The sequence below is a fragment of the Anabrus simplex genome, chromosome 3 (genome assembly GCF_040414725.1).
Source record: "Anabrus simplex isolate iqAnaSimp1 chromosome 3, ASM4041472v1, whole genome shotgun sequence".
NCBI lineage: Eukaryota > Metazoa > Arthropoda > Insecta > Orthoptera > Tettigoniidae > Anabrus > Anabrus simplex.
The window spans coordinates 183,530,016-183,555,654 of NC_090267.1; the positions used below are offsets into that span (position 1 = coordinate 183,530,016).

The 25,639-nt window shown below is 38.9% G+C and overlaps 1 protein-coding gene across 1 annotated transcript; it reads right to left on the reverse strand.

Moving 5' to 3' along the window:
- Positions 1 to 41: 41 nt before the first annotated feature.
- Positions 42 to 25,203, reverse strand: LOC136866131 (lipase 3). Its single transcript, XM_067142821.2, has 8 exons — positions 25,048 to 25,203; positions 17,604 to 17,802; positions 16,494 to 16,605; positions 13,983 to 14,229; positions 8,595 to 8,753; positions 3,574 to 3,658; positions 2,724 to 2,866; positions 42 to 244 (listed from the first exon to the last, which is right to left on the reverse strand). The coding sequence occupies exons 1-8, from the start codon at positions 25,162 to 25,164 to the stop codon at positions 95 to 97; spliced, it is 1,212 nt and encodes a 403-aa protein (XP_066998922.2). The 5' UTR covers positions 25,165 to 25,203; the 3' UTR covers positions 42 to 94.
- Between the last annotated feature and the right edge of the window lie 436 nt (positions 25,204 to 25,639).

The window sequence follows — 25,639 nt, forward strand, 5'->3', positions numbered from 1 at the left end:
TCCTCGAGCAAAATATGGGAAGGTTCTGAGAAAAACAGGGATTCAAATGTTTAAAATATGTATTTTTTATTATCAAAATTTGTCAGTAGAACAATTAATATCGTCCCATGAAACGAATTATGATGTCATAGAGAAGTGGTTTGGCATCGATGGCCCACAGGAAGTCTAGATGATTGAACTTGTCGTGGGCAACTCGAAACTTGCCGATCGTGTTGGGCAACTCGTGACTCAAGGTATCTGTATCCTGGAACATAACAGAGTAATACATCCATTTAGAAACTGTGAAACTGAATGCTGGAAGGGAAATCAAGAGAAACCACGTAACAGCGACTAGAATGTCGCGTGGGGATACTTCTGATTCGGAAATTCTGCAGTCGTTTTCTCTGCCAAGTGATAAACGTTTTTTAGAAACTGGAGTGAAATAAATGAATAAATAAATAAATAAATAAATAAATAAATAAATAAATAAATAAATAAATAAATAAATAAATAAAATAAATAAATAAATAAACAAATAAATAAATAAATAAATAAATAAATGCGAAAGCTTAAAGCACTGTGCCACAAAAATAGTTTCTATTAGAACTATTTAGTGATTTTAAACACTTAATTTTAGACGAGAAATATTTGTAATTATGGTTAACAAGTACCAGAAGAATAAATGTTTTGACAAATTCCTATCACAACAGTCCACCACAGTACCAGTGGCATTATACCTCAAAAGTTTTGTTTTGATATTGGAGGATCATTTCTCGCCCGACTCGTTGGCTGAATGTTCAGCATACTGGCCTTCGGTTTAGAGGGTCCCGTTTCGATTCCCGGACGGGTCGGGGATTTTAATCGCTTCTGATTAATTCTTCTGGCTCGGGGACTGGATGTTTGTGTCCGTCTCATAACACCCATCTTCATATTCACATATCACACTACATTACCAACCACCACAGATACACGCAATAGTGATTAAATCTCTCCATATAGGGTTGGTGTCAGGAAGGGCATCCGGACGTAAAACAGGGCCAAATCCCTATATGCGACGCAGTTCGCACCCGTGACCCCATAGATGTGGGAAACGCGGTAGGGAAAGAAGAATAAGAATAAGATTGGAGGATCATTTCTCCTCTACCAGGTTAGAAATCATGATTTTCCATCTAGGCGGGACTGTGCAGATCACCTGCACGTGATTGGTAATGCCTTAGAAAGACTTGCTAGTCCAACTGATGAACTCAAATGACATGCTCTGGACGAAACACGACATAAACACACAGGGACTAATAGCTGACTTGACTTTGACTTAATTCCTGTTGTTCCTTGTGGAACATAGGGCATCAACAAAGCATCTCCATCTGATCCTGTTGCCAGCCAACCTCTTCCCCTCTCTCCGGGTCTTGCCTTCTTCCATTGCCTCCATGTGTACAGATCTTCGCCACGTTTGTTTGGGCCTTCCTTTCCTCCTTTTACCCTGCGGGTTCCAATCCAGTGCCTCTCTCTCAATGGCTTCATTCCCTTTCTTCAACGTATGCCCTGTCCATTTGCATTTCCGCCGCTTTATCTGTATGGCCATCTCGGTTTCACCCGTCCCTCTCCATAGTTCATGATTGGAGATTACTTCTGGTCAGTAGATGTTTTCGTTAGACGGGACTAATAACCCAAAAGCTTCATTATATTTTACTTCATCACAATTACATCACATCAGGGTTGCTCAACTCAAACATTGGCGGGTGTCTAGAAACTTACGGTGTATGATTTAGTGAAATGTTTATTTCCTCACAATTGTTTGATTGTTAAGGCAAGTTACTTCATTTGAGCATAATTTTATTCCAGATATTCCGACTTAATTAACATCATGCCTAGTTTTTGGTATTCCCTCAAGTATTTTACCTATCACTTTCAAGGAATATTTGAGAAGTTCTGTGACAAATCCCACCCTCACGATATAGGGAATTCCTTCGGTTGGCAGTATATAAAGCAATGGAGAATATTTTTCTAACACGAGGGCTGATACATTAATAGCAGCAACACTTCAGTATATACGCCGAGAAACGATTCAACTGTCTCCTGCCTATACCGCACGTTAGGTCGTTACCAAACCCTCTCTCACAAAACATGCATGCTGCCATTCGTCGCTGCGCGCTTGTGACATGCTGCGAAGAAGAGCGTTGCCAGTGAGCTTGCTATCTAAACATAAGCAACCATAATATTAACTTTGTTACTGTTCATGTTTGGAACAAAACTTGCGATCAGCGTTGCTAAGAAGCAGCGACATTTCCTGCAGACTCATCCCATCATTTTGGAGAAGAATGCTCGGGTGCATGAGGCGTAACTGACGGCTGAGTTATGCTCATGTTGGGCCTGGTAAGTGCTCAACGATCCTCCATACTATCCGGACTTAATCACCTGTGATTTTGATTTGATTACAAAGATGAAGGTAGCGCTACGTGTCACCTGCTTCCTAACTGTTCCAGATATTCTTCGGGCGACTGCCTACTTTATTCACAGCATCCACAGAACAGTACTGTGACAGGTATACCATGGCTTCCTTATCGTCGACAACGAATTCTACACAATGCTGATGACTACATCGAAGGACTGTAGCACTTTCACGAAGCTATCCGTTTTGTATCAGAAAGTAGTTCCCGCTATTACAGTATCAACCCTCGCAATCATGACCATTATAATTTTAATATTAACGTAGTTCCGAGCTTTCACTTCGAATTACAACTTACCTGTTCATCAGCCAAAAGGTCGTTTACTCCGTAATGCAAGGCCACTGGTGCAGTAATTTTGTTTAGTTTATATTCTGGAGGGTGAATACTGCCGTAGCGCTTCATGTTGCCAAGAAGACCATAGTCGTACTTACGGAACTTCTCTGAAAAAGGAATAGAGATTACTGTAACATATTAAATAAGTCATTTTCATATTCTATATATCAATATGAAATTTTGAGATTTTACTTTGTTATATTAGGTGATACGCCAGCCCGTGGTGTAGGGGTAGCGTGCCTGCCTCTTACCAGGAGGCCCCGGGTTCGATTCCCGGGCAGGACAGGGATTTTTACCTGGACCTGATGGCTGGTTCGAGGTCCACTAAGCCTACGTGATTAGAATTGAGGAGCTATCTGAGGGTGAGATAGCGGCCCCGGTCTCGAAAGCCAAGAATAACGACCGAGATGAATCGTCGTGCTGACCACACGACACCTCGCAATCTGCAGGCCTTAGGGCTGAGCAGCGGTCGCTTGGTAGGCCAAGGCTCTTCATGGGCTGTAGTGCCATGGAGCCAGACTTATATTAGGTTATACAACGAAACACTTACGGAATACATTAATTTTGGTAAAACTTAATGTAACAGTAGTTTTTAGTTTGACTGATACGATGTCATGTTCTTATTCACATCTAACTGAATATGGACGTCACTTACATACGTTTTTGTACTGATTAAAAATGTTCTATATCATCACAGGAATAGAAAATCAACAATTGAATTGTTTTAAGTTTATATGGAAGCATAAATAATTAAACTCTTCCATAATATTTTAGTTTAATGATAATTTGTGAATAATAAATTTACTTTACTTACTAGAGTGAGTGGTTTGGCCATAGTGCAGGAATTCCTTGGTGGCTGCTCCAGCGGGAGTGTGGCCGAGGATAACCGGCAACGCCGTCTGGAATAGAAATCCTAACATGATATATATTGCTATTTTGTACGAACCTGGAATTGCGGAGAAATTTATTAAAGCTGTGAACACGGTCTTCGAGAAAGTTTAAGATAAAAATAAATAAATCCCAAACGGAATTAATGGGGTGACGTCGAACGAATATTAATGGATGAATATATCGTTACCTTAAAGTAGACTAAGAAACGATGACTCAAGTAATGAGAAGATAAAATTCGGACTAGCGCAAGCAAAGGAAGCCTTTGTTAAGGAAATAAATTAGCCAAAGCAAATTTGTCACAGGCATGTGTATTGGAAGGATAGTTTTGAAGACTACTGTGTGGACTTAATTAGGGCACAGCTGCAGCATTTGATTAGTGTGAAAATTGGAGATTGCCGTAAACCATCTGGAGGACTGTCGATAGTGGGGTTCGAACCCACTATCTACCAAATTCAAGCTCACAGCTACGTGAATCAAACCGCGTAACCAAATCTTTCGGTTATGACGGAAGTGTAGGGGATATGGACGCCAGTGTAGACAAAGGTATAGGTGTGACAAATGATTAAAGTAGAGGAAGGCTCTAGTAGATACGTAGTTCACGAGAGGTGCATCAAACCATTCTGAGGACTTTTGTAGCTTTCCGTACTATGTTTGGCATAAAACTATACGCGTTGCATAACCATTCTCATGGAACGGGATAATATCACTGGCCTCGGTTCCATTGCCTAGTGTACATGGGGTTGATAATCCCAATAATAACAATCACTACTACAACTAGTTCTGAGGTATTCAACGGGATACACTCAACCAAGTGAGTCAATAGATGAGTGTCTAATATGTAAGACACCCAAATTGGTCAAGAAAGCCTTGGAGTCATTACACAAGCAATGAATGTGTGAATGTTGAAATGAATGAACAGAATTTTCAGGTATTTCTTAGACTTTAACTAAGTAGGTGTTAATTACTATAAAATGGTTTAAGAGACCAGTACTTACTTTCAGTCATCTGATGATGAATAGTGTAAGATACCTCCTCAAGCTTCGCATATGCATCTTGTCTATTTACAACTTCTTTAGATTTCTTTTACTTACATTCATTTGATACAACTTCATAGTTTTTCTGTTTTTCTTCGCTTCCTCCATTTTCTTTCTAACAAATTAAGAAGAGTGGTAAAGTTCAGGTTCATTTTCAAATTTATGTCTTTCCGTCTAACTACTTCTCTCTGAAATTTCTCGTTTTTCATAGTCTTCTGATAAGTGTGCCACTTTCATAACATTATTGCATAAAATGACTTTCCTAATTTTTTTGTCTTTTAACTTTATTCTCATATACTTCCATCAACCACCAAATTATCCTTTTCATTTTCTTTTTTATACACTGGCAATGGGACATGCAATTGTTTTGAGCAATCTGACTGAGAAGTAGTTGTCTTGGCAGGACTTTAATGGACACTGTGGGACAAGGAATCGTTACTTGTTACACAAGTAGTCCATAATTACAGAATACATCTGGATTAAAGTAGTTTCTCTCGGTGGGTGGGGACGATAGAATACATCTATGGTATCCCGTGCTTTTTATAAGAGGGGACTAGAGTTTCTTAGACTGGGACTCTGAAAAAAATGAAATGACGTATGCCTTTTAGTGCCGGAAGTGTCCGAGGACATGTTCGGCTCGCCAGGTGCAGGTCTTTTGATTTGACTCCCGTAGGCAACCTACGCGTCATGGTGAGGATGAAATGGTGATGAAGATGACACATACACCCAGGCCCCGTGCCAGAGAAATTAACCAATTAAGGTTAAAATTCCCGACCCTGCCGGGAATCGAACCCGGGACTGCTGTGACCAAAGGCCAGCACGCTAACCATTTAGCCATGGAGCCGGACTGGGACTCTGCATTTATGATACGGATGACCTAGCTGAACACGGCATTGCTTCCACTTACTTGAGCCTGGCTCATCAGATTCATCTTTTTTATCCGACTTCCGCTAGTAAACTCACATTCCTCTCCGTCCTCAACAGCGAAGACTAGGGAGTCCTTTAATGTTCATGCCCTTCGTGACCCTTCTCTTTCTTTTGCCGATACCTTCACTCATTTAAGGATAGGACTTCTCTCCTTTACCTCCTGATTAATGTTAATAAAGGGAGGTTGCCTGGCTGTGTTGCCTCTTTAAAAATTACAATGGGATACGGGGGAACTATCAAGCTGGATTTTCGTGACCATGTTATGCGATACAAGATGCGATGACGGACTCTTTAGATAGCCAAATCTGTCTGGTCACCTTGAAGCATGGATGGCTAATTATGTGGAACAAGCATGCGCGAACTGTACCACGTTGTATCATTCCGTAAAAGTCCGCGCCTCTGCTCATATTAAGTTGACGTTTGAGAATTGATTGCACACATTGATAGCTCTTTCTAATGATATAACATTTTCAAAAAATTTGATAGCTTTCGAAATTACGTACACAACAAGTCTTGCCTAAGTGTCCTAACTTTACAGCAATGCTAAAGTTATGTCGAGTGTAATATTCTCTATTAAACGATACGCATATCAAGAGTCGGAATTACCGGGCGAGTTGGCCGTGCGGTTAAGAGCGCGCGGCTGTGAGCTTGCATGCGGGAGATAATGGGTTCGAATCCCACTGTCAGCAGCCCTGAAAATGGTTTTCCGTGGTTTCCCATTTTCACACCAGGCAAATGCTGGGGCTGTACCTTAATTAAGGCCACGGCCGCTTCCTTCCAACTCCTAGGCCTTTCCTATCCCATCGTCTCCATAAGACCTATCTGTGTCGGTGTGACGTAAAGCCACTAGCAAAAGAAAAAGAGTCGGAATTTACATTCAAAAGTCGATAAGAACAGATCAAAAAAGTTATCGTACTTTCAACCCTCTCATAACTTAGTCTGTAAGAGCCGTAGGGCAACTGGTGTAGTACTGTCCTCTCGGATTTGGAGGCTTTCTTACGGTATTCCACATGTGGGAATGGAATTGATATTTAGATGATCAAATCGCCTCTTAAAAATGTCCAAATTAATATCAGACAATTTTCTTCCCGTTTTATTCTTTTGGAGATTCAAATAATTTTATCATGTAAATATAAGGCATCAAATTATATAACTTTAGCCACCTTAACCACTTTCGAAACTATTATGGTTTCGGAGTTATTAATCGCAAACCACACCATATACATCAAAATAGTAGCTTTTTAAGCCTCCCGCCCACACACACACATTTTTCACTCCGCGTATTCATCCGATGCCCACCTGTCGTCATGTGTTCTCTCACGTCCCGTATTTAAAAATCAAGCGATACATCGACCATTCGAATCGGATCTTTAGTTACGAAGTCATAAATCCGAATGTGAGCACATGACTTCGTTACACTGAGGTTCGAATAAGTAGCCTGATTTCACAGACGTTGTAACACCGACAGTAATCACCACCACCAGATTAGATATACGCAGGTGAGTTTGAATGTGCTTTCTGGTACTTTTCTGGCAGTCCTGAAGATGATTTTCCCACTCGTTATTTCCCACTCCTAGCCCTTTAGTATCCCATCGTCGCCATATTTAATTGCAAAATAAAAAAGTAAACAAATAAAATAAAAAAATCAATTGGCCAAGCTATGAGGTATAATCAGTCTGATGTGCATGCAATTGAAGTGTAGAACAATTTCCTCCACTGTTTCAAGACTAAATGAATGATTATACGAATCACATCAGTTATTGCGAGCTTAAATTGTTGTTTCTAACATAAAATATTGTTCACCAACTTACAATTTGTAAGCTACTAGCACGTAATGGCGATACCTTTGTTTCCTCACGGAAGGTTGGCTGCACTGTGTTTACAGCTGAGGTTAGAATGCAATCTTACTAAAGTGAATAGCTAGCATACTCCATCTCTAACAGTTGTGCTATGGGGTTTGCATAAACATTAGGGGCTCGACGTAGTAAAACGTTTAGATGCCGTCTTACTCCCGCTAATTTACCGATGTGCTGGCTAGACGCCACATTCTACTGGTCAAATTAGTTTGCATTTTTACCTATTACTGTCTAAACATCCAGGCTCTAGTTATCACGCACCATTGGTAAACTGAATAAACCTTTACCATATTGGCGAGACAGACCCCTTCGGAGCATACAGCTCAGGAATTCATTCAGTCATATACACAGCGGCAATTCCTGGAGATGTAGGTGATTATATAATTATATATGATTAAAAGCAATGGAAACTCCCACAGTTTACAACCCTTGTAATACTTCTTGGACCTAGTAGAGAGAACATTGGTTTACTTTATTAAATGGTTATGTCCTAGAATAATTTAAATCTTTTTTGTTACAATTTGTTTTACGTCGTACCGACACAGATAGGTCATATGGCTACGAAATTTAAATCATTCAGTTCGTATTTTTACAAAATACGGAATACACATAACTAAAAATAGTACAGCTCAACAACTCCCTCCGTGAACCAGAGGTCGTGTGTCGGCCTCCGGATCCTATGAACAGTGGCTTAAATCCGGCAGACGTAGTTGGGATTTTTGAAGGGCGGAAAACAGTCCATTGGTCACTTCATCTTGTACGATGTCGGCATGTAAGGGACCTCTGGTTACACATTTGCTGTTTATCCGAGGAAATTAATTAACAACCAGATCGCCCAACAGTTCCGGTTTACTCTCCCATCCGGTAGAATAAAATGGAACGTCGAAATTAAAGCGCAGGTATCATGAATGGCTTGAAATTGAAATTGTTATTGTTACTACAGTTCAGTGTGTGATAATGCGTCCGAACTCCAGTGAGTGATCTTCCAAATCGCATTCTGATAGACTTAGTAAAATCCAGAAAATGATTATACTGCGTTACTATTTGCAGAAAGGATGGTATACTTGGCATCAATAACAATTTGGGTATCCAAGCTTCTCAATGTTTGCTCTGAAAATTTGTCATACCTTATTCAGTTGATCTGAATCGAACCCTGCGATGAGAAACAGGATATTAGAGCAGATATCCTGAGTGATTGCCGTATCTCTGCAAAGCAGCTGACCGAGTGATTCCAACAGTTCCGTCTTGGGCATAAACTCATTTACTCCCAAGAGGTTGAGGAGAACCTGAAACATGAAAGTCGTAACCGTAATCATGAATCGGTGCCATTTGTCTAGATACTGTATATGCATTTCGGTTGTCCTGTATACAAACCATCATTAATCCTTATGAACTATGACCAATTTAAACTAAAAAGAGAATGTAAAATTATTTATAATTTAAAGCTTAGTCAATAACTCATAATTCTCCAAATTACGGCTATTCGTTTGAACATATTAGGTATAGAATTACCATACGAAAATATAAGAATCGCTCACATCATGCTAATAGCATTGCTCCACTCATTATTATTAAATTTTGTTTCTTAGTTATTCAACTCATTTCCCTTGATTTAGTAGTTTGACTAGAAATATTTATGTAATCTACCTCGATTGTGTTACATAAATTAAAAGTGGATAATGTAAAGGTGACTGTCATTCACAGAAATACTAAAATGTGAGTAAATTAATGTTGATATTCCTCATGTGTTCATATTTTGGTCGATGAAGTGAAACATTTAGTGTTTTAAGTTGTATTAGCAAGAGCGTTTCTGTCTAATGACTTGTTGGTCAGTTTACTCATACAAACCTCTCATCACCTCCAAATCATTAAGATAAATGACCTAACATTTTCTGTTAATAAAATAACATACCCATTTTCAAAATTGAAATATAAACTCTAAGAGATAAAAGCTGATACAATAAAATTGTACGGAACAAGTAAAATTGCGATATCTTCACAATTTTCTTACATTGTCCACGGTTATCTGTTTAAAGTTTACCCGGCCAGATGTACGTACAGGCGACCCAACAGCATCAATTTATATTTTAGCATCATGTCTTTGTGTGTAGCACTAGGCTGGACCATAGGAGGATGCGCGAAGCATAAATTCATAAAAAACTCCACTCATGAAAGAGTGAGCCAGCATGAGTTTGCAAGAAAGGGATAGAGAGAGTATGCCATTTTGTTTTAAATTTTAAGTTTCTTTAAATCGCACCGACACAGCTACATTTTATGACGACGATGGGATAGGAAAGGGCTAGGAATGGGAATGAAGAAGCTGTGGCCTTAATGGAAGTACAGCCCCAGCACTTGTCTGGTATGAAAATGGGAAACCAGGGAAACCATCTTCAGGGTTTCCGGCAGTGGGGTTCGAACCCATTATCTCCCGAATACAAGCTCACAGCTGCACACCTCTAACCACACGGCCAACTCGCTCGGTAGAGAGAGTATGAACTCGAACTCAGACCATGTGATTTCGCCGCAGAAGAGTAAACTATAGGGAACCAACACCCTGAGTTAATTTTTATAGGCCTGCCAGTTTCGATTTTAACGCTACAGGTCACTCATGGATCTGGGCATTAATTAAAGAAATAAAAGTCATACAGTGCATCGGTGTGATTTATGAACAAATTTTACCAGGAGACCTGTATTAATTATCTCCGATTTGGGCAAACTACGCAGTAGGAACGTCTTAGGTGTAAGGAAATTTTCACTCCAATATTTGTCTGCCAGATGTTAGCTCGGAGAATTCCTTGATTCTCTCTCGAGAGAAAGAGGCGCGCAGGCAATCACAGCGAGTTACATGATCGATTTTTCTACGGATAACTATAAGAAATTACTTGGTGCGCTTTCTGCCTGATGTTGTTTTTTGATATAGGGAAGGGCAGTGTTCATTTAAAAGACAGTTTTCCACAGCCCGCCAACGGCCGTAGCCGTGTTGAAACACCGGATCCCGTGAGATCTCCGAAGTTAAGCGACATTGGGCGTGGTCAGGAGTTGGATGGGTTGGCACGCGCTGTTGGTGGGGGTAAGGGAATGGAGGAGCGGAAAGGAACTGGCCACCCTACCGCACGTAAACTCTGGCTCAGGAACACCACTGCGGAGGTTCGGACCTGCCTTCGGGCAGAATAACCCTTACCTTACCTTCACAACCCAAGGCTGACATTACCTGACGTGGTGCGGAGCATTTTCTTTGTATATTTTATACACTATGGGAAATCACAGGGAGATGAGTGTTACTAAAATACGCTAAGCCGCGAGTGTTAAATGTACACCATTTTATTAACTTTCACTAGCGAAAGAATGATATATATTTTCACGAGTAGAGACAAAGATAATTATAAATGTTAAATAGCGAGCATCGTGTAAGGTGTTTCTGTATGGATTATTTCAGTAACTGTGACTGTGTGCAACAGGGAGTCCAAGACCACGAGGTCAGGATGGTGAAGATAATGGTAGCTATGGACAGCTATCTACAGGACCCAGGACGAGGGGTATGGAGAACATAACTCCAAGGATGGGCATGTGGACATTTGAGCTGCTTCAAAAGAGGAGAAGTACCCTGTTAACTAATATTAATAGTATGGAGGCGCACTTTATTAATCTATATAAGTAGTGTACATAACTTTAAATATAAAAGGAGCTGAGGCCTACTTGTTGTATGTTTAGTCCTCAGCCCGAAGGCTGGTTGGATCCTCAACAGCTCCACCATCAGCTGTCATAGATGGCCTAAGCATCACTGAAGAGGTGTACTAGGGAAATGAGGAGTGAGGTAGTTTCCCGTTGCTTTTCTCACCGAGCCAGAAGTTGCTATTACATATCGGTCTGCCAAACCCTCTGAAATGCATGCACCAACCGACCCTATGAGCAATATTTTCACACCATTCATAGCAGGGACTGGCTGCAGAAGGAATGGCATTACTAGCAACACTCATACCTCAGTCACTTTCATTTTGTCAAAGCCAAGGATAAAGCTGAGACAGATCAATGAAAGTAAAATTCTCCAGGCCTACTTATATATCATTTTTGTATAAGATTTGAGGGCGATAACCAGTAAGTAGATCTTTTAATGTTTGTTTGATATTTTGTATTTTTACTTCATTTATTAAATTAGTTTATTCACTGGGTAATTTTTATTTTACGTAAAGCTGCACCATTTAATTTGAAAACTGTTAGATTGTGTGATTTCACGGCGCGCACTCACCCTCTCGTCTTTTCGCTTTACTTTTATCAGCAGCCAAGTGCAAACAATATACAACTGACTCCGCTGCAATTTGAGGAGAGTACACCCTCTCCACGTGTGAGTCCATTTTATTTTGAATGCAAAACTCCTTTGATTGGCAAATAACATGAATAGATTAAACGAAATCGGAAATACACTCGATCATCTATCACGACATGAATGTTTACTGAAAATATTGCACTAATAAAATATCAATCAATGAATATTCAAGATAAACTTATATTATAATTGAGCGGTCCGCCTATTCAATACAATATATAATTTATTAATATCTAGGACATGTTTCGTCCCCTAAGGGACATCATCAGCCAATAACAAATTAACATTAACATATCAGTAATAAATATTAAAATTAGAAAGACACATTAAAATGTTTGAAAATTTAAAATAAGATCTTCAAATTTTGTTAAAATTGTAAGTCATAAGACAGGTAAAACAGTCAAATTGTCCATATTTATCTTGTTGATGTTCTTGGAAAATACCAGTTTTGCTTATAAAATCTTAAAATATCATTTGTTGTAAAAAGCACACTTGATTTGTATTCCTTGGTGAAAGATTTGTTAAAACTTAATAAGCATTCCTTGGATGGTATACTAAAATTTAAGTGCTTCAGAATTTAAAGTCAGATCGGGATCGTGATGGTAAAGTTCTGTGTGGTAATGGATATATAACTTTATTCCTTATTATTGGCCCTGATGTGCGGAGAAGGACTCACTTCTACTGAGGTAAGTATTACTTGAAATGAAGCTGTTAAAGCTGATCACTTCTGATAAAATATAACAGAGACCGCTTTAACTTTCACTCAGTCACAGCCTTCCAGATTGTTAACATTCTCCAGGTTTTCACTTTACAAAGGAAAATTTAATGTGTCCTATTCAATACGTAACACATGTGTGTGTCAGTACGGAATGATTCTAATATCTTGTAATTCTCCAGGTTGTTATAACAAATTTTAGGGACATGTCTTGGAAACATACTGTTCTTTAGGCAACCGTTTTTCACGATACCTATACGCAAGTCAATTATCCCATATATATTCCAACAATAAAATAGTAATATTCATCATAAATAAATTTTCCTTTGAATTTGTACTTACGCAGACATGTATTATTTTTAGCGTTAATATTGCTGGCATGTTTTTTTGTTCATTGGCGGATCCTTTATGACTTTGGAAAAACTACAGAGAAAGTCTTTCTGAGGTTTTAAAAAGTCAGGTGGAGTTTGAGTGTCTGCCATTATAATGAAAACCGCCAAACTCGATTCTGGCTGGCAGTAGGCAAGGAGTCCTGCCATCACAATGAAATCTGCCGATGCAAGAAACGACGTGTGGTGACTTCCCCTCGTTTTTCTTGGATAACGCTAAGAGCTTGAAATTTAATAAAATCTTATTCACAACGTGTACACTACTTCACCCAGAATACTGCGTTACAATGCAAAATTCCACAGTGAAGCAGGTGTAAGTTATATCAGCTAGTTACATTATAAGATAGTTTTAAAAATAAGCACAGTCTTAAAACGCAGTAATATAAAATACACCATTCTGTAACAGCACATCACTAAAAAATAATATTGTGTTTGATAAATAGAAATAACTCAAAAATACAACACGAATACATCGAAATCCATCCCCACTTCGTAAACATTGACGAGTTGCCTGGGCTGTACCAAATGCAGTCCCAAGCTGCCCTATATTCACAAAACTTGCCCCTTCTTCACCCAGTTCTCATACAGCAGCTTGGTGGCAAACATGTGGGGGAGTGGGCACAATCCGCCATGCAGAGCTTGGAAATACTACATTCCAGCGATTTTTAAATAGGTTTGGGTATAGGCCTATACCTAAGGTACCCAGGTGTGTAATATATTAGTATATAACATAATATATTTCATAAAATTACTTTCCGGTATCTTAGAAAATGAATATCATTTTCTTAAAGACAGAAAAGTTCATGTATGGTTGTAATGTTTCTAAAAATTTTGAGAAAGGGCTCCAGATATTTGTATTTGGAGAGTTAAAAAAGTCACTGATAAACGAGAACTCAAAATTTCATCTCAAACTCTTTACGTCATTTGTCAATGGACAGTCTCATATGCCCTCACCTATTATCCCTGTCTAGAGTTTCTTCATTACTTAAATATAAATAATCTAGTACAATTTAGAAACTTATTGAAACTCCCTTACATTGTCCAAATATTAAAAAATAACAATAAGTAAATTGTTCATAATACTTACTCCAAGGCCGTCTGTGAAATTAGCGATTAGCTTGACGAAGATGTTTTGCATATGGTTCATGTGCGCCACAGGAGCCATACTGAACATAGCACGAATCTTGTCATTGTATTCCGGTCGCTCTGAAGCCATCACATAGAACATCGTAGTTCCCATTGAGTGACCGGCGTAGAACAGTTTTTCCTGCTTTGTCGTCTCCAGAATGTGGTCGATAACGGCCGGCAGGTCGTAAATTCCCATCTCGTGCCAGCTGTGAAGAAAGAGTACAGTAGATGCATTCTTATTTTCAGAACAGACTTAAAAATCGTAATTCCGCAGATCGGCAGAATTTATTTATTGCATAACCCATATGACCAAGAAATTTACGTCCCTACCACATTTCTCAATACTATAATGTAATAAATGAAATATTTATGTTAATATTTAAGTTTAGATTTATATCGATGTACCTTCAATCATATTTAAAAAAATACTCTAGTGTATATTTTAACTCTTGAAGGTAACATATCAAAAGTAACAAATGGATTGATATTTACTGAAGCATAGCAATGACGACCAAAATAAGTCGTGATTTAATTTCCAACTTATTTAAAATCATTTAAGAAAATATTAGGAGAACTACTAATAGAGAAACTGCGACTTGGGTGACAGCTATAAATGCAGATAGATGGTGGTTGGATGATAGATTGAAACAGTTTAAAATAAGAAATTTGAAACATAAGAAGTATATTCAGTACGAAAATGCCGACAAATTCTATACCGACTTACAATATGAAGAAGAGGGTTAACCCCTTCCAAACCAAGTTATAACCTGCCCCAGAATTTAAAAACGAAAATTTTAGGGAGTATATATGGCAAGTAAAGAAGGGTAGTAAGTGAAGAACATGGCATTACCATGAGTTGTTCAAACTAAGCAATGAATCAAATATAATGAAAGTAATCTAACTTCAAAGATTCGAATGTCTGAGACATGTTGTCATAAGTAAGACAAAGGTATACTGCGTTTCATAGAGTGCTTCTAAAACTATGAGGTCCACAGTGAAGACGTAGGCTAAACTAGGTTGGTTTGATTCACTGGAGGAAAATTGAAACTGGTGGGCATCAGGAAATAGTGAATAAGGCCCATGTCTTGGAGAGCATTTTTGAAAGAGGTGAAGTTTCAGAATGGACCGGAGAGCAAGAAGAAGAGTGGAAGTGATTAATTTTTAATGTCGTATTTGTAGTGGAACATAATATGTATTTTATATTCCAGTCGAAGCATTTGGTCTTCTAAGTATAGGTTATGAACGCTTGAAATTACAAGTTATTCTAAAGTAATAGACAAGTCTTATGGCGGCGATGAGGCAAGAAACGGCTATGAGTGGGAGGGGAACGGCCGTGGCCTTAATTAAGGCACAACCCCAGCATGTGCCTGGTGTGAAAATGTGAAAACACGGAAAACCATCTTCAGGGTTGCTAACAGTGGGGTTCGAACCCACTCTCTTCCGAATAATGGATACTGGCCGCACTTAAACGACTGCAGCTATCCAGCTCGGTGGCCCACCGTGTTGTATATTTTCCCTTAGTTTCTAGTCAGTTGAGAGAAACATTTATTGGAAATAATCCGTCCTCCATAGATGAGAATTCGGAATACTCTATTTGAACTACAGACATTATTTATAAAAGATTCGTACGTAAAACAACTAAAATATTTCGTTACATCCTGAGAAACAGAAATATGATGAAACAATCTTAATGATGCTTATAACACAGATGAAAATGCATTATCCGCAGTGAGCCCTTACAACCTGTGCCATGATGATTTTGGTTGCATATAATTTAAAATGAAATTGTTTCCATTGATGCATTCACGGCCCGAACTTATAGACGTGATATAGGCTTTTAGGCTTATGCCGTACGTTTCGCAGAGAACTTGCTCTGCGTCATCAGAAGAAAATCTCCACTGTTAACGGGAAAGGCTTAGGATGCCTTTTTCGTGAACAGTCGAGATTTTCTATATCATGTCTCTAAAACGGAATTGTTCAAGAATACTTCCGGCGCGTTTGTACAGGGTAATTTTTCAAAATACAAGGCCTCTGACAAACCATTCATGAAGTGAAAGGTGGTGCTTCTCAGACAGCTGTGTCAGGTGTGGATGAATAATGGCCTGCTTTCCTCGATCAACTGTCTCTGTCTGATTCAGATCTCTTTTCAAACTTATTGTGAGAACTGAAACAACTGCTTTATTTTCTGTTTCATTGGTTTTTGTATAACTTTGATTCATTTCTCATCTGACATTCCATCTTCCCTCCCACATTAATTTGTAACATCGCTTTTTGTGCTAATGAAAATCCCGTGTTGTTATGGAAATAACGACGACTCTTTGAGAGATTACTGGGCTTCCCAATTCCATGATGATCACCACACTGGCTAGCGATCTGCAAGTGTGTGTCAATTCTAGGTTTTTTTATATATATATTCTATTATCATTTATCATTAAATTAAATGATTAAAAGCAACCTAAAATCTTCTTACCTGAAATCCCAATACTCTCCTTGAGTAATGTCATCACGATGCTTCTTGGAGTAGACATTACCACGAGCATTACCGAGCCAAACATCATAGCCAGCGTCAGCAAGGAGGTAGCCTAAGAAAGATAATTTATGGCAAGATGATAAGCAGTGTAAGATTATCTACAGAATTGTAAAAAGAGCACCAATAGAACTACATTATTCAGATTCTAAGATCCATTATATAAAAAATAAATAACGTCTTGTCTGTACCTTATGAAAATGATAATTTTATTTGACTGTAAGATCTTTCAATTTTATATAAGATTCTTGATAATAGCGATCCAATTTCTGTCTGTTTGTCTTCTATCTGACTATATGCACTGTATGTATAAATGGATACATGTATGTATGTATGTATGTATGTATGTATGTATGAAATTATTACATGTGATGAAAGTCATTTTTGGTCCGTATTGTTTAGTTCTAGTTAAAAATAGGATTTAATCCAATTGTTCAATACACAATGTTAACAGACTTTAAAATTAATACATAATTATCTAAAATGTAGAGATATTTCGGCCTTTTGGGATATCATCAGTACATACACAACTTTTAGAACATTAAAATATACAGATATAAAAGCACTTGTGTGAGAAAATATAATTATCTAAAGACCGGGCGAGTTGGCCGTGCGTTTTGGGGCGCGCAGCTGTGAGTTTGCATCCAGGAGATTGTGAGTTCGAACCCCACTGCCGGCAGCCCTGAAGATGGTTTTCCGTGGTTTACCATTTTCACACCAGCCAAATGCTGTAGCTTCATTAAGGCCATGGCCGTTTCCTTCCCAATTCTAAGCCTTCCCTGTCTCATTGTCGCCATAAGACCTATCTGTGTCGGTGTGACGTAAAAATTGTAAAATAATTTTCTAAAGAGAAAATATACGTTTCTAAAAAGAATTTCTCACACAGGTGTTTTTATATTGTTATATTTGAATGTTCATAAAGATTTGTACGTACTAATGACGGCCCAAAGGCCGAATCATATCTACATTTTAGATAATTATGTATTAATTTTATTGTTTACATTGTGTATTGAACAAAGTGGATGAAGTCCTATGCTAGCTGACGATACTCACCAAATCCATGCTCAGGTCCCATGACAACCCAGTCAGCAGAGCTGCACAGCAGACCATGCTGTAGGAGGACTGGTGGTCTGTTCTCACTGGCAGGGGATTTCTTGCCGTACGGGATACGGTGAAGAGTAAGAATATATCCATCAGCTGTTGTCACTTCATGTTCCTCAATTGGGTAGCCATACTTAGCCACCAATTGGGGCTGAAAAATACGTAAGAAATGATGTGCTAGAGAAGATACAATTGTTTTCAAAATGTAATGACGTTTTAATGAAATACTTTAACTGATTCATTAATATTTTGTGCATGTTTATATCCAAAGAGTTCTCTAGTTGAGTGTAGAGTGGTGACCACTTTTTTTTTTTTTTTGCTATTGGCTTTTCATCGCACCGACACAGATATGTCTTATGGCGACGATGGGACAGGAAAGGGCTAGGACTGGAAAGGAAGCGGCCGTGGCCTTAATTAAGGTCCAGCCCCAGCATTTTTCTGGTGTGAAAATGGGAAACCACGGAAAACCTTCTTCAGGGCTGCCGACAGTGGGGTTCGAACCTACTATCTCCCGAATACTAGACCACTTTAAAATGTCTTCTTTATTTTATATTTTGTTTCATACGGTGATAATTCATAAAAGTATGAGACATGCAAATATTAAACAGCACACATAAAAGAATGTCAATTAAATTTCTCAACCAGAAAGAACATCATAGAACAAGAACTAAATAAGACAGTTAATATACCAGTACTAACATCTCTCACGTTTCTGCCATAGTTATCAGTAGTTAACATGTTATGTAATATAATAGGCACTATCCTCCCGATTATCACACATATATTCAATTACTGTCTCAGAAATGGAACTTTCCCTGCACTCTGGAAACAAGCTAATGTCATCCCAGTGCCCAAGATAAACGATCCTAAACTGACCTCTGACTATCGCCCAGTTTCTATTCTTCCAGCGCTTTCTAAGGCTTTGGAAAGACTGGTGTACGAGCAAGTATTGAAATATTTAAATAACTATTCTCTCCTTGACTCATTACAATCGGGCTTTAAGAAAGGGTACAGCACTGCCACGGCTCTCCTTAAAGTGACAGAAGACATCAGACTAGCTATGGAACAACGACAACTTACAGTACTAACGCTACTGGATTTCAGTGGTGCATTTGATACAATAGACGTACAGCTACTAATTAAGAAAATGGAATCTTACTTGTTTGACCCTTTAGTACTGAAGTTTTTTACGTCATATTTGAAAGATCGGAGGCAGCGGGTGATAACTCGCGAAAGAAATTCAGAATGGCGTACAAGGAAAGTTGGCACGCCACAAGGTAGTATTTTAGGACCGTTGCTTTTTACATTGTATATCAATGACATTTCATCTTCTCTAAAAACGTGTAATTATCACCTATATGCTAATGATCTCCAAATTTACTACCATTGCAGCTTAAGCGAATTACCAAACGCAGTAAAATGCATAAATGATGACATGAATAAACTCAGTGAATATGCTCTCGCAAACAGACTTCTCATAAATCCATCAAAATCGCAAGCTATCATTGTCGGTTCCCAGAAGCTCCTACACAAGATCAATGATTCGATCATTCCTCCTCTACAAATAAATAATAGCACAATTCCGTACAGTAAAACAGTGAGAAATCTTGGTGTGACTATGACTGAAACTCTAAATGGGACAGAACATATCAGAAACATAAGTCATAAGGTGTTTGCTACTCTACACCCACTGAAATTAAACAAAGATATTATACCACTAAACATGCGGCAAAGATTAACACAGACCCTAATTCTTCCTATCCTTGACTACTGTGATGTTATCTTGGTAGACGCTACTAAAGAACAAACTAGGAAACTGCAGCGTATTATGAATTGTTGCCTTAGATTCATTTTTAACCTAAGGTATGATGTGCATATTACTCCTTATTATCAGGCACTGCACTGGTTAAAACCTGATAAGAGACGTGAATATCATATACTTGTCTTAATACACAAACTCCTGCATAGTAACTCCCCCCGGTATATTTAATCTAAACTTCACTTCCTCTCTTCCGTCCATAATCGTAACACTCGCTCGGGCTCCACTTTAGCTATTCCTCTTCACCACTCTTCTGTGTATAATAAATCTTTCATTGTAACCGGATCCAGGCTTTGGAATTCCCTGCCAGTAAGTGTCAGGAGCATTGACTCCTTCCTCAAATTTAAAATATCTTGCCGAGACTTCCTGTTGAGAGATACCGATTGAAGTGTGTATTGGTGTGTATTGTGTGCGTGTGATTGGTAATTGTAAAATTAAAAATTGTTTCTGTTAGTTTTATATAATATAAACGTAAGGGTAGTTGTAAGTGTATGTGCAAGTGTCTGTGTGAGATAGAAAAGAGGACTGAAGTAACGAGCTAATAAGCTAATAAGCTGCATATTGTGTGGATGTGTAACTTAAGCTTAATTTAGGAAATAGTATAAGTAGTGTAATTAGTATAATCAGTAATAGGTAACCTTAATATTATTTATTGTATTGTGGTTAAGTGTAAGAGAGGTCCGTGTGCCCTAACTTCGCCACATGAAAGAAGCCATAATAAATAAATAAATAAAAAATAAAAATTATCCGACCCCGTTTGAAACAGAGGATAATGAGAATAGATAATTTGTCAGCTCCGTTTGCGCCACCTCATTACACAGAAGACATGGTGAAGAAAGGAATTAACAAGAAACTTGCATGAACATGTTTAAAATTATTTTCTGGTATGAACTGAATCATCAAGCTGAATGCAGGTTGAATTATTGAGAATCCATAACTGTTAGGTTCTTCAGCATGTCGAAACTAATTCCGGATAAAATAAAATTTAAAATGTACTTAAAAATATTTAATAACAGATTATAAATTAAAAAGACACAGTTTTTTTTTGCTAGTTGCTTTACGTCGCACCGACACAGATAGGTCTTATGGCGACGAACACAGTTTTATTAACATTAGGATGACAGGTTTCGTTCGTGAAAGAACATCATCAGATTGTACCAAATCACACTTTAAGTTCTTACTAATTTATTTACTTCTTGATTTTTTATTTATTGATTTATTTCTCTTAATCCTTACTTTTATCAGTTGGTGCGTATTATTAAGACCTCTTAAACCATTGTTGTAAAAATCGTGTGTAGATTCTAACAATAATATTGTTGAAATGTTATAAGTGATATTAATTAAATTCTCCCCCATTTACTTTCCCTCTCCCTCTCCTGCAAGTCCTTAGATTGTGTGTAGACATGAAGGTAAGGCATATTTTAGGGCAAAGATTTCATAAATGAAGCTGAAAGCTCTCCTGCCATCTATTGAGAATGCTAGAAAAATTTTCCAAAGATATTACAATCCCCGAGAAGGTATAGGGTGATCGTATTAATGAACATTGCAGATAAACGAGAAAATTCATCGGGGGTGCCACTGAAGAGGATATGAAATCTGGAAATCAGTCAATGTACTGCATAATTAAAGAAATACTAAAACTCTTTATTTTTCACGTACTGTTGATTTTCTGTAAAATGTGAAGACTCATTTTAAATCATCCGTTCTTTCTTTTAAAAATGTTCAGTATATGCTTTAGCTTACTTTTCAATTTCTGTTTTTCAAGTATCGATTTTCCTACACCTGTAGGGTCCTGGGTGCGAAATGTGTCGCAGATGTGGATTTGATCCTGTTTTATGGCCGAATGCTCTTCTTGACACTAACCCTATGTGGAGGTATTTATTCACTATTGCGTGTTTCTATGGTACTGTACGTTCACAGTGTGGTGTGCTACCTGAATATGAAGAGGAGAGCAGAGTACTCGAGCTATAAGAATTAATCAGACGTGATTAAAATCCCCGACCCGGCCGGGAAACGAACCCGGGTACATCTGAACCGAAGGTCTCAACGCTGACCATTCAGCCAAATGATCGGACCTCAAGTTTACTTTTGAAAACGGAGTAAATTAATGTTTCCTCTGGGGGTAGGGTTCTGCCGTGAAAGACTAGCTCCCTTTCAGCTCGGCGATCTGTCTGCCGATTGACAACACCGCGATCTGCCTTCAATGCCTCACATGGTACCAAGGTAGTCACGTGACGCCATTCTCGTCATTATTCGTGTAAACTTGTGGCTGTTCGTTGGGTAGCTGGCGAGAAATGCATGAACCCCATTGGAGGTTGTAGTCGTATTCTTTTTTGATATTTGAATAATTGGTCTACTGTGAAAATAACACTGATCAACAAAAAAATGACCCTCGGCAGATATCTTGGTATCCAATAAGCGTTCTAAGACAACTGAAACATGGTGATTCCAAATATGCAACCGTTTACACATGTACGGTATCAAGGGAAACAACTCACAGACAGAAGTTTCACTAGAACACTGGTTGCTGCATGGAGTCCTAATGAACATGACTTTAGCTAAGATTGGCTCAAATGCATCACATGGCACATATTAGATTTGTTTGTTACATAGCCACACACGTAGCTATACAGATCTGGTGAAATTTTGCAACCGCTGGACGCCATAATATTCACTTTCACAGACAATAAAAAGGAATCAAATGGAAATATTCGGCTTTGTTTGATAAATAATGTAAACAATGAAAACAATTTTCAATGAACGCTGTTCCATGAAAAATAAAACGTTATCAACGTCTTCAAAACCTGACGTAATTGTGAAAAACGTCTTTCAGATTTGAAATCAGCATAAAAAAGAGCACTATAAACAACAGTCCGCCTGTGTGGTGTAGTGGTTAGTGTGATTAGCTGCCACCCCAGAGGCGCGGGTTCGATTCCCGGCTCTGCCACGAAATTTGAAAAGTGGTACGAGGGCTGGAACGGGGTCCACTCAGCCTTGGAAGGTCAACTGAGTAGAGGTTGGTTCGATTCCCACCTTAGCCATCCTGGAAGTAGTTTTCCGTGGTTTCCCACTTCCCCTCCGGGCAAATGCCGGGATGGTACCTAAATTAAGGCCACGGACGCTACCTTCCTTCTTCCTTGTCTATCCCTTCCAATCTTCCCATCGCCCCGCAAGGCCCCTGTTCAGCATAGCAGGTGAGGCCGCTTGGGCGAGGTACTTGCCATCCTCCCCAGTTGTATCCCCCGACCCATAGTCTGCAGCTCCAGGACACTGCCCTTGAGGCAGTAGAGGTGGGATCCCTTGCTGAGTCCGAGGGAAAAACGGACCCTGGAGGATAAACTGATAAGGAGAGAGAGAAAGAAAGAGAAACAATAAACATCGCGTTAGGAATCTACCAATTGTAAATCAGTGTAATCTGTTTAAAGATCAACAATTACTTTACGCTAACTGTACGGCTCCTTGACTAAACGGTCAGTGCAGTCATCTTCCTTTCAGAGGGCTCCGGGTTCGATTCCCGACAGGGGTGGCGATTTCTACTGAGAATGGTTGATCCCCATTGCTCAGGGATTGGGCGTTTCTTTCGCCTTAATACTCATTTCTTCATGTACACACAACACACTACCAACTGCCGTAGTAACACATAATAGTGATTATATACGTCCACATCGCGTTGGGGTCAGGAAGGACATCCAGAAGTAAAACTGGCCCAAACCGACGTGGGCAGCTAACCTTGAGAAATTGGCAAGAAACCAGGAAGATTATTATTATTATTATTATTATTATTATTATTATTATTTTATTGGGCTATTTTTATTATTTCGTAATTACTACAAGAAGTATTAGTTCCATGTTATTACTAACACTGGTTTAGTGTAACAGAAGGCTCCTTAGCCTTAACTTCACCTAACAAAAGAAAGTATATAAAATAATATCCTGTAAAATTTTTTACATGTGTAGTGGAGTAGTAGTAATAATAACAACGAAGTGCCTAATTCAAACCCGAACGTAGGCGACCAAGTCATTGCTCCCAGCTTGCGGTAGGGTGACCGGATCCTTTCCTCTCCGCCTGCAGCTAACGGTACTTGGGTACTCCTGCAAATGGTGACCACATCCAATGTTGCTCAACTTAAGAGATCTCACCGAACTCAGTGTTCCAATATGGCTACACCGTTGACAGTAATAGTAGATTGTGTGTGAGTAGTCATGAATGTGAAGCCGCTCTGGCACAACGAAGACATGTTGAAAAAATCCAGGCTCATAGCAACATGTGGAAAGAAGAAATACAAATGGTTATACACCCGATGAAATCTACAAGTGACTCGCTGCACGTAACTTATGATGATTTCGTAATATATGTGTACATCGTGCGAATGTGTTGCAATAGGTTTCACTGAACGGAGAGTTGGTATTTTTGACGAAGCTTAAAGTGGGAGTTTTAAGGTCTACTTTCCAAAGTTACGCTAGGATTTGGGCCACCGAAAGGACGGTGTTTGGTGGCCTAAGCTCGACATTTTGTTTCAATGGTGCAGCATTGAGACAAATGCCTCATTGTTGGTGGAAAATAATGGCATACAGAGTTTTCAGGTATATACAGAGAAATTACAATTTGACGACAAAAGGAAACAAATTAAATGATCCTCATGTATAAATTGCAACTTCAGAAAATATTCACACAAAGGGTGAGCGCATGTTCAAAGAATGGTCGTTAAGAACATCCTTAATAAAATTACGAAATGAACGCTGAAAATAACTGGTAGGCTGATGGGTTCTTAAGGATGTGAAGCGATGTAAAGTAATGGATTGGAAGATACTTGCCAATAACTGGGAATTCTGGAGGACGACATTCGGCTACATTCACGCGTTAAGGTTTCCACTGCACGGCAAATCAACACCCTTCCAGCAGTTTATTGAGTTAATCCAGACCTTCCACTTATCAAAAAATAGGCTGGAACGGCTCTTTTGCTGGAGGGCGACCTTGTGTTAGCCAGCGCAACCACTGAGTCTAGTGGTAAATGAGATCCACGCTGCGGCAGATCACCGTTCTCTCAAGGTCAGCCTGTCAAACAGTGTCGAATAGCACAGAGCACGAAGATTTGCGCCCTTCTTGAATGATGGTGCTATGCAACCGAAAACGAATTTGAAGTTCATACAGAGAAAATGATAAGTACAAGAAATGCCTTTGTTGTGACAGGAGACTTTAGAAATTTACAGGGGTCGCAATACTCGTCCAAACATGGAAAATATGCAAATATAACTGTAATCTTTGTCTTCATGCAAACAATAAGTAATAAGCATTGCTTATTTAGATGAATCCGAACAATTTTCCCCATTTGTTTTCTTTTCTTTGATGTCGTCGGCAAAGTATCCACGGAACAGGTAATCGTGTTTGAACAAGCTTCACTAGGTCCACAGATGTGACTGCCGGATACAAGTTATACTAGTAACTATCAAAGCAAACAAATTTATCCGGAAATTCACTGTGACGGTAAAAGTACCATATTTTCGTGTGAAAGCTTCTTTACGGTGAGCGGAGACCTACTCTAGACTGCAGGTTCTAAAGAAGTGTCATGTACTTACCGTGGTAAGATGGATGTCAGGATCAAGGTTCCTGACCTCAATCTCGGTAGCCAAGCCACCAGTCAGGAGACAGATCGCTACGAATCCAAGGAACAGAAGTGTCTTGCTGGCTGCCATGATGAACGAACAGTTCCTGCTGCCGCGAGCTGTGAATTTTATACACATCGCTATCACGATATGACACTTGGGCATGAGATAAAGAAAATAATTCACATATTAATTGATGATGAGATAAGATGTGCGTAGTCAGGATTTCACAGATGACCTTGTTTATAATGATCGATTCTACTAATGGTGATGTTCACGCCATTTCAGACTGACGTAGACAATTATTGCCGAGTAGGCCTATTGCCCCAGACGACGGTGCCTAGCTTACCACAAGGATTTACTTCCTGTTACACACAGGTTGTTGCAATTCTCAACTTATATCTGAAATTTTACCCATTAAAACACTCATCCTATTTTGAAGACTGTGCCTTAATATGCGCAAATATAGTTAAATTAACTGCTAAGCTTTACGAAGCACTGAACAGCATCGTAGTTAGAGTCAACACTAATGATAGAATAGCACTAATAGGCGACTTCAATGCGA

Bases quoted from the DNA above. Each gene is read 5' to 3' on its own strand.
- LOC136866131 (XM_067142821.2), bottom strand. From the start codon at position 25,164: ATGGCAGCCAGCAAGACACTTCTGTTCCTTGGATTCGTAGCGATCTGT. The intron at 17,803-25,047 runs GTAAGTACATGA...CGTATTTTTCAG, and splicing joins CTGACATCCATCTTACCACG to CCCCAATTGGTGGCTAAGTA. The intron at 8,754-13,982 runs GTAAGTATTATG...TTCATGTTTCAG, and splicing joins ATTTCACAGACGGCCTTGGA to GTTCTCCTCAACCTCTTGGG.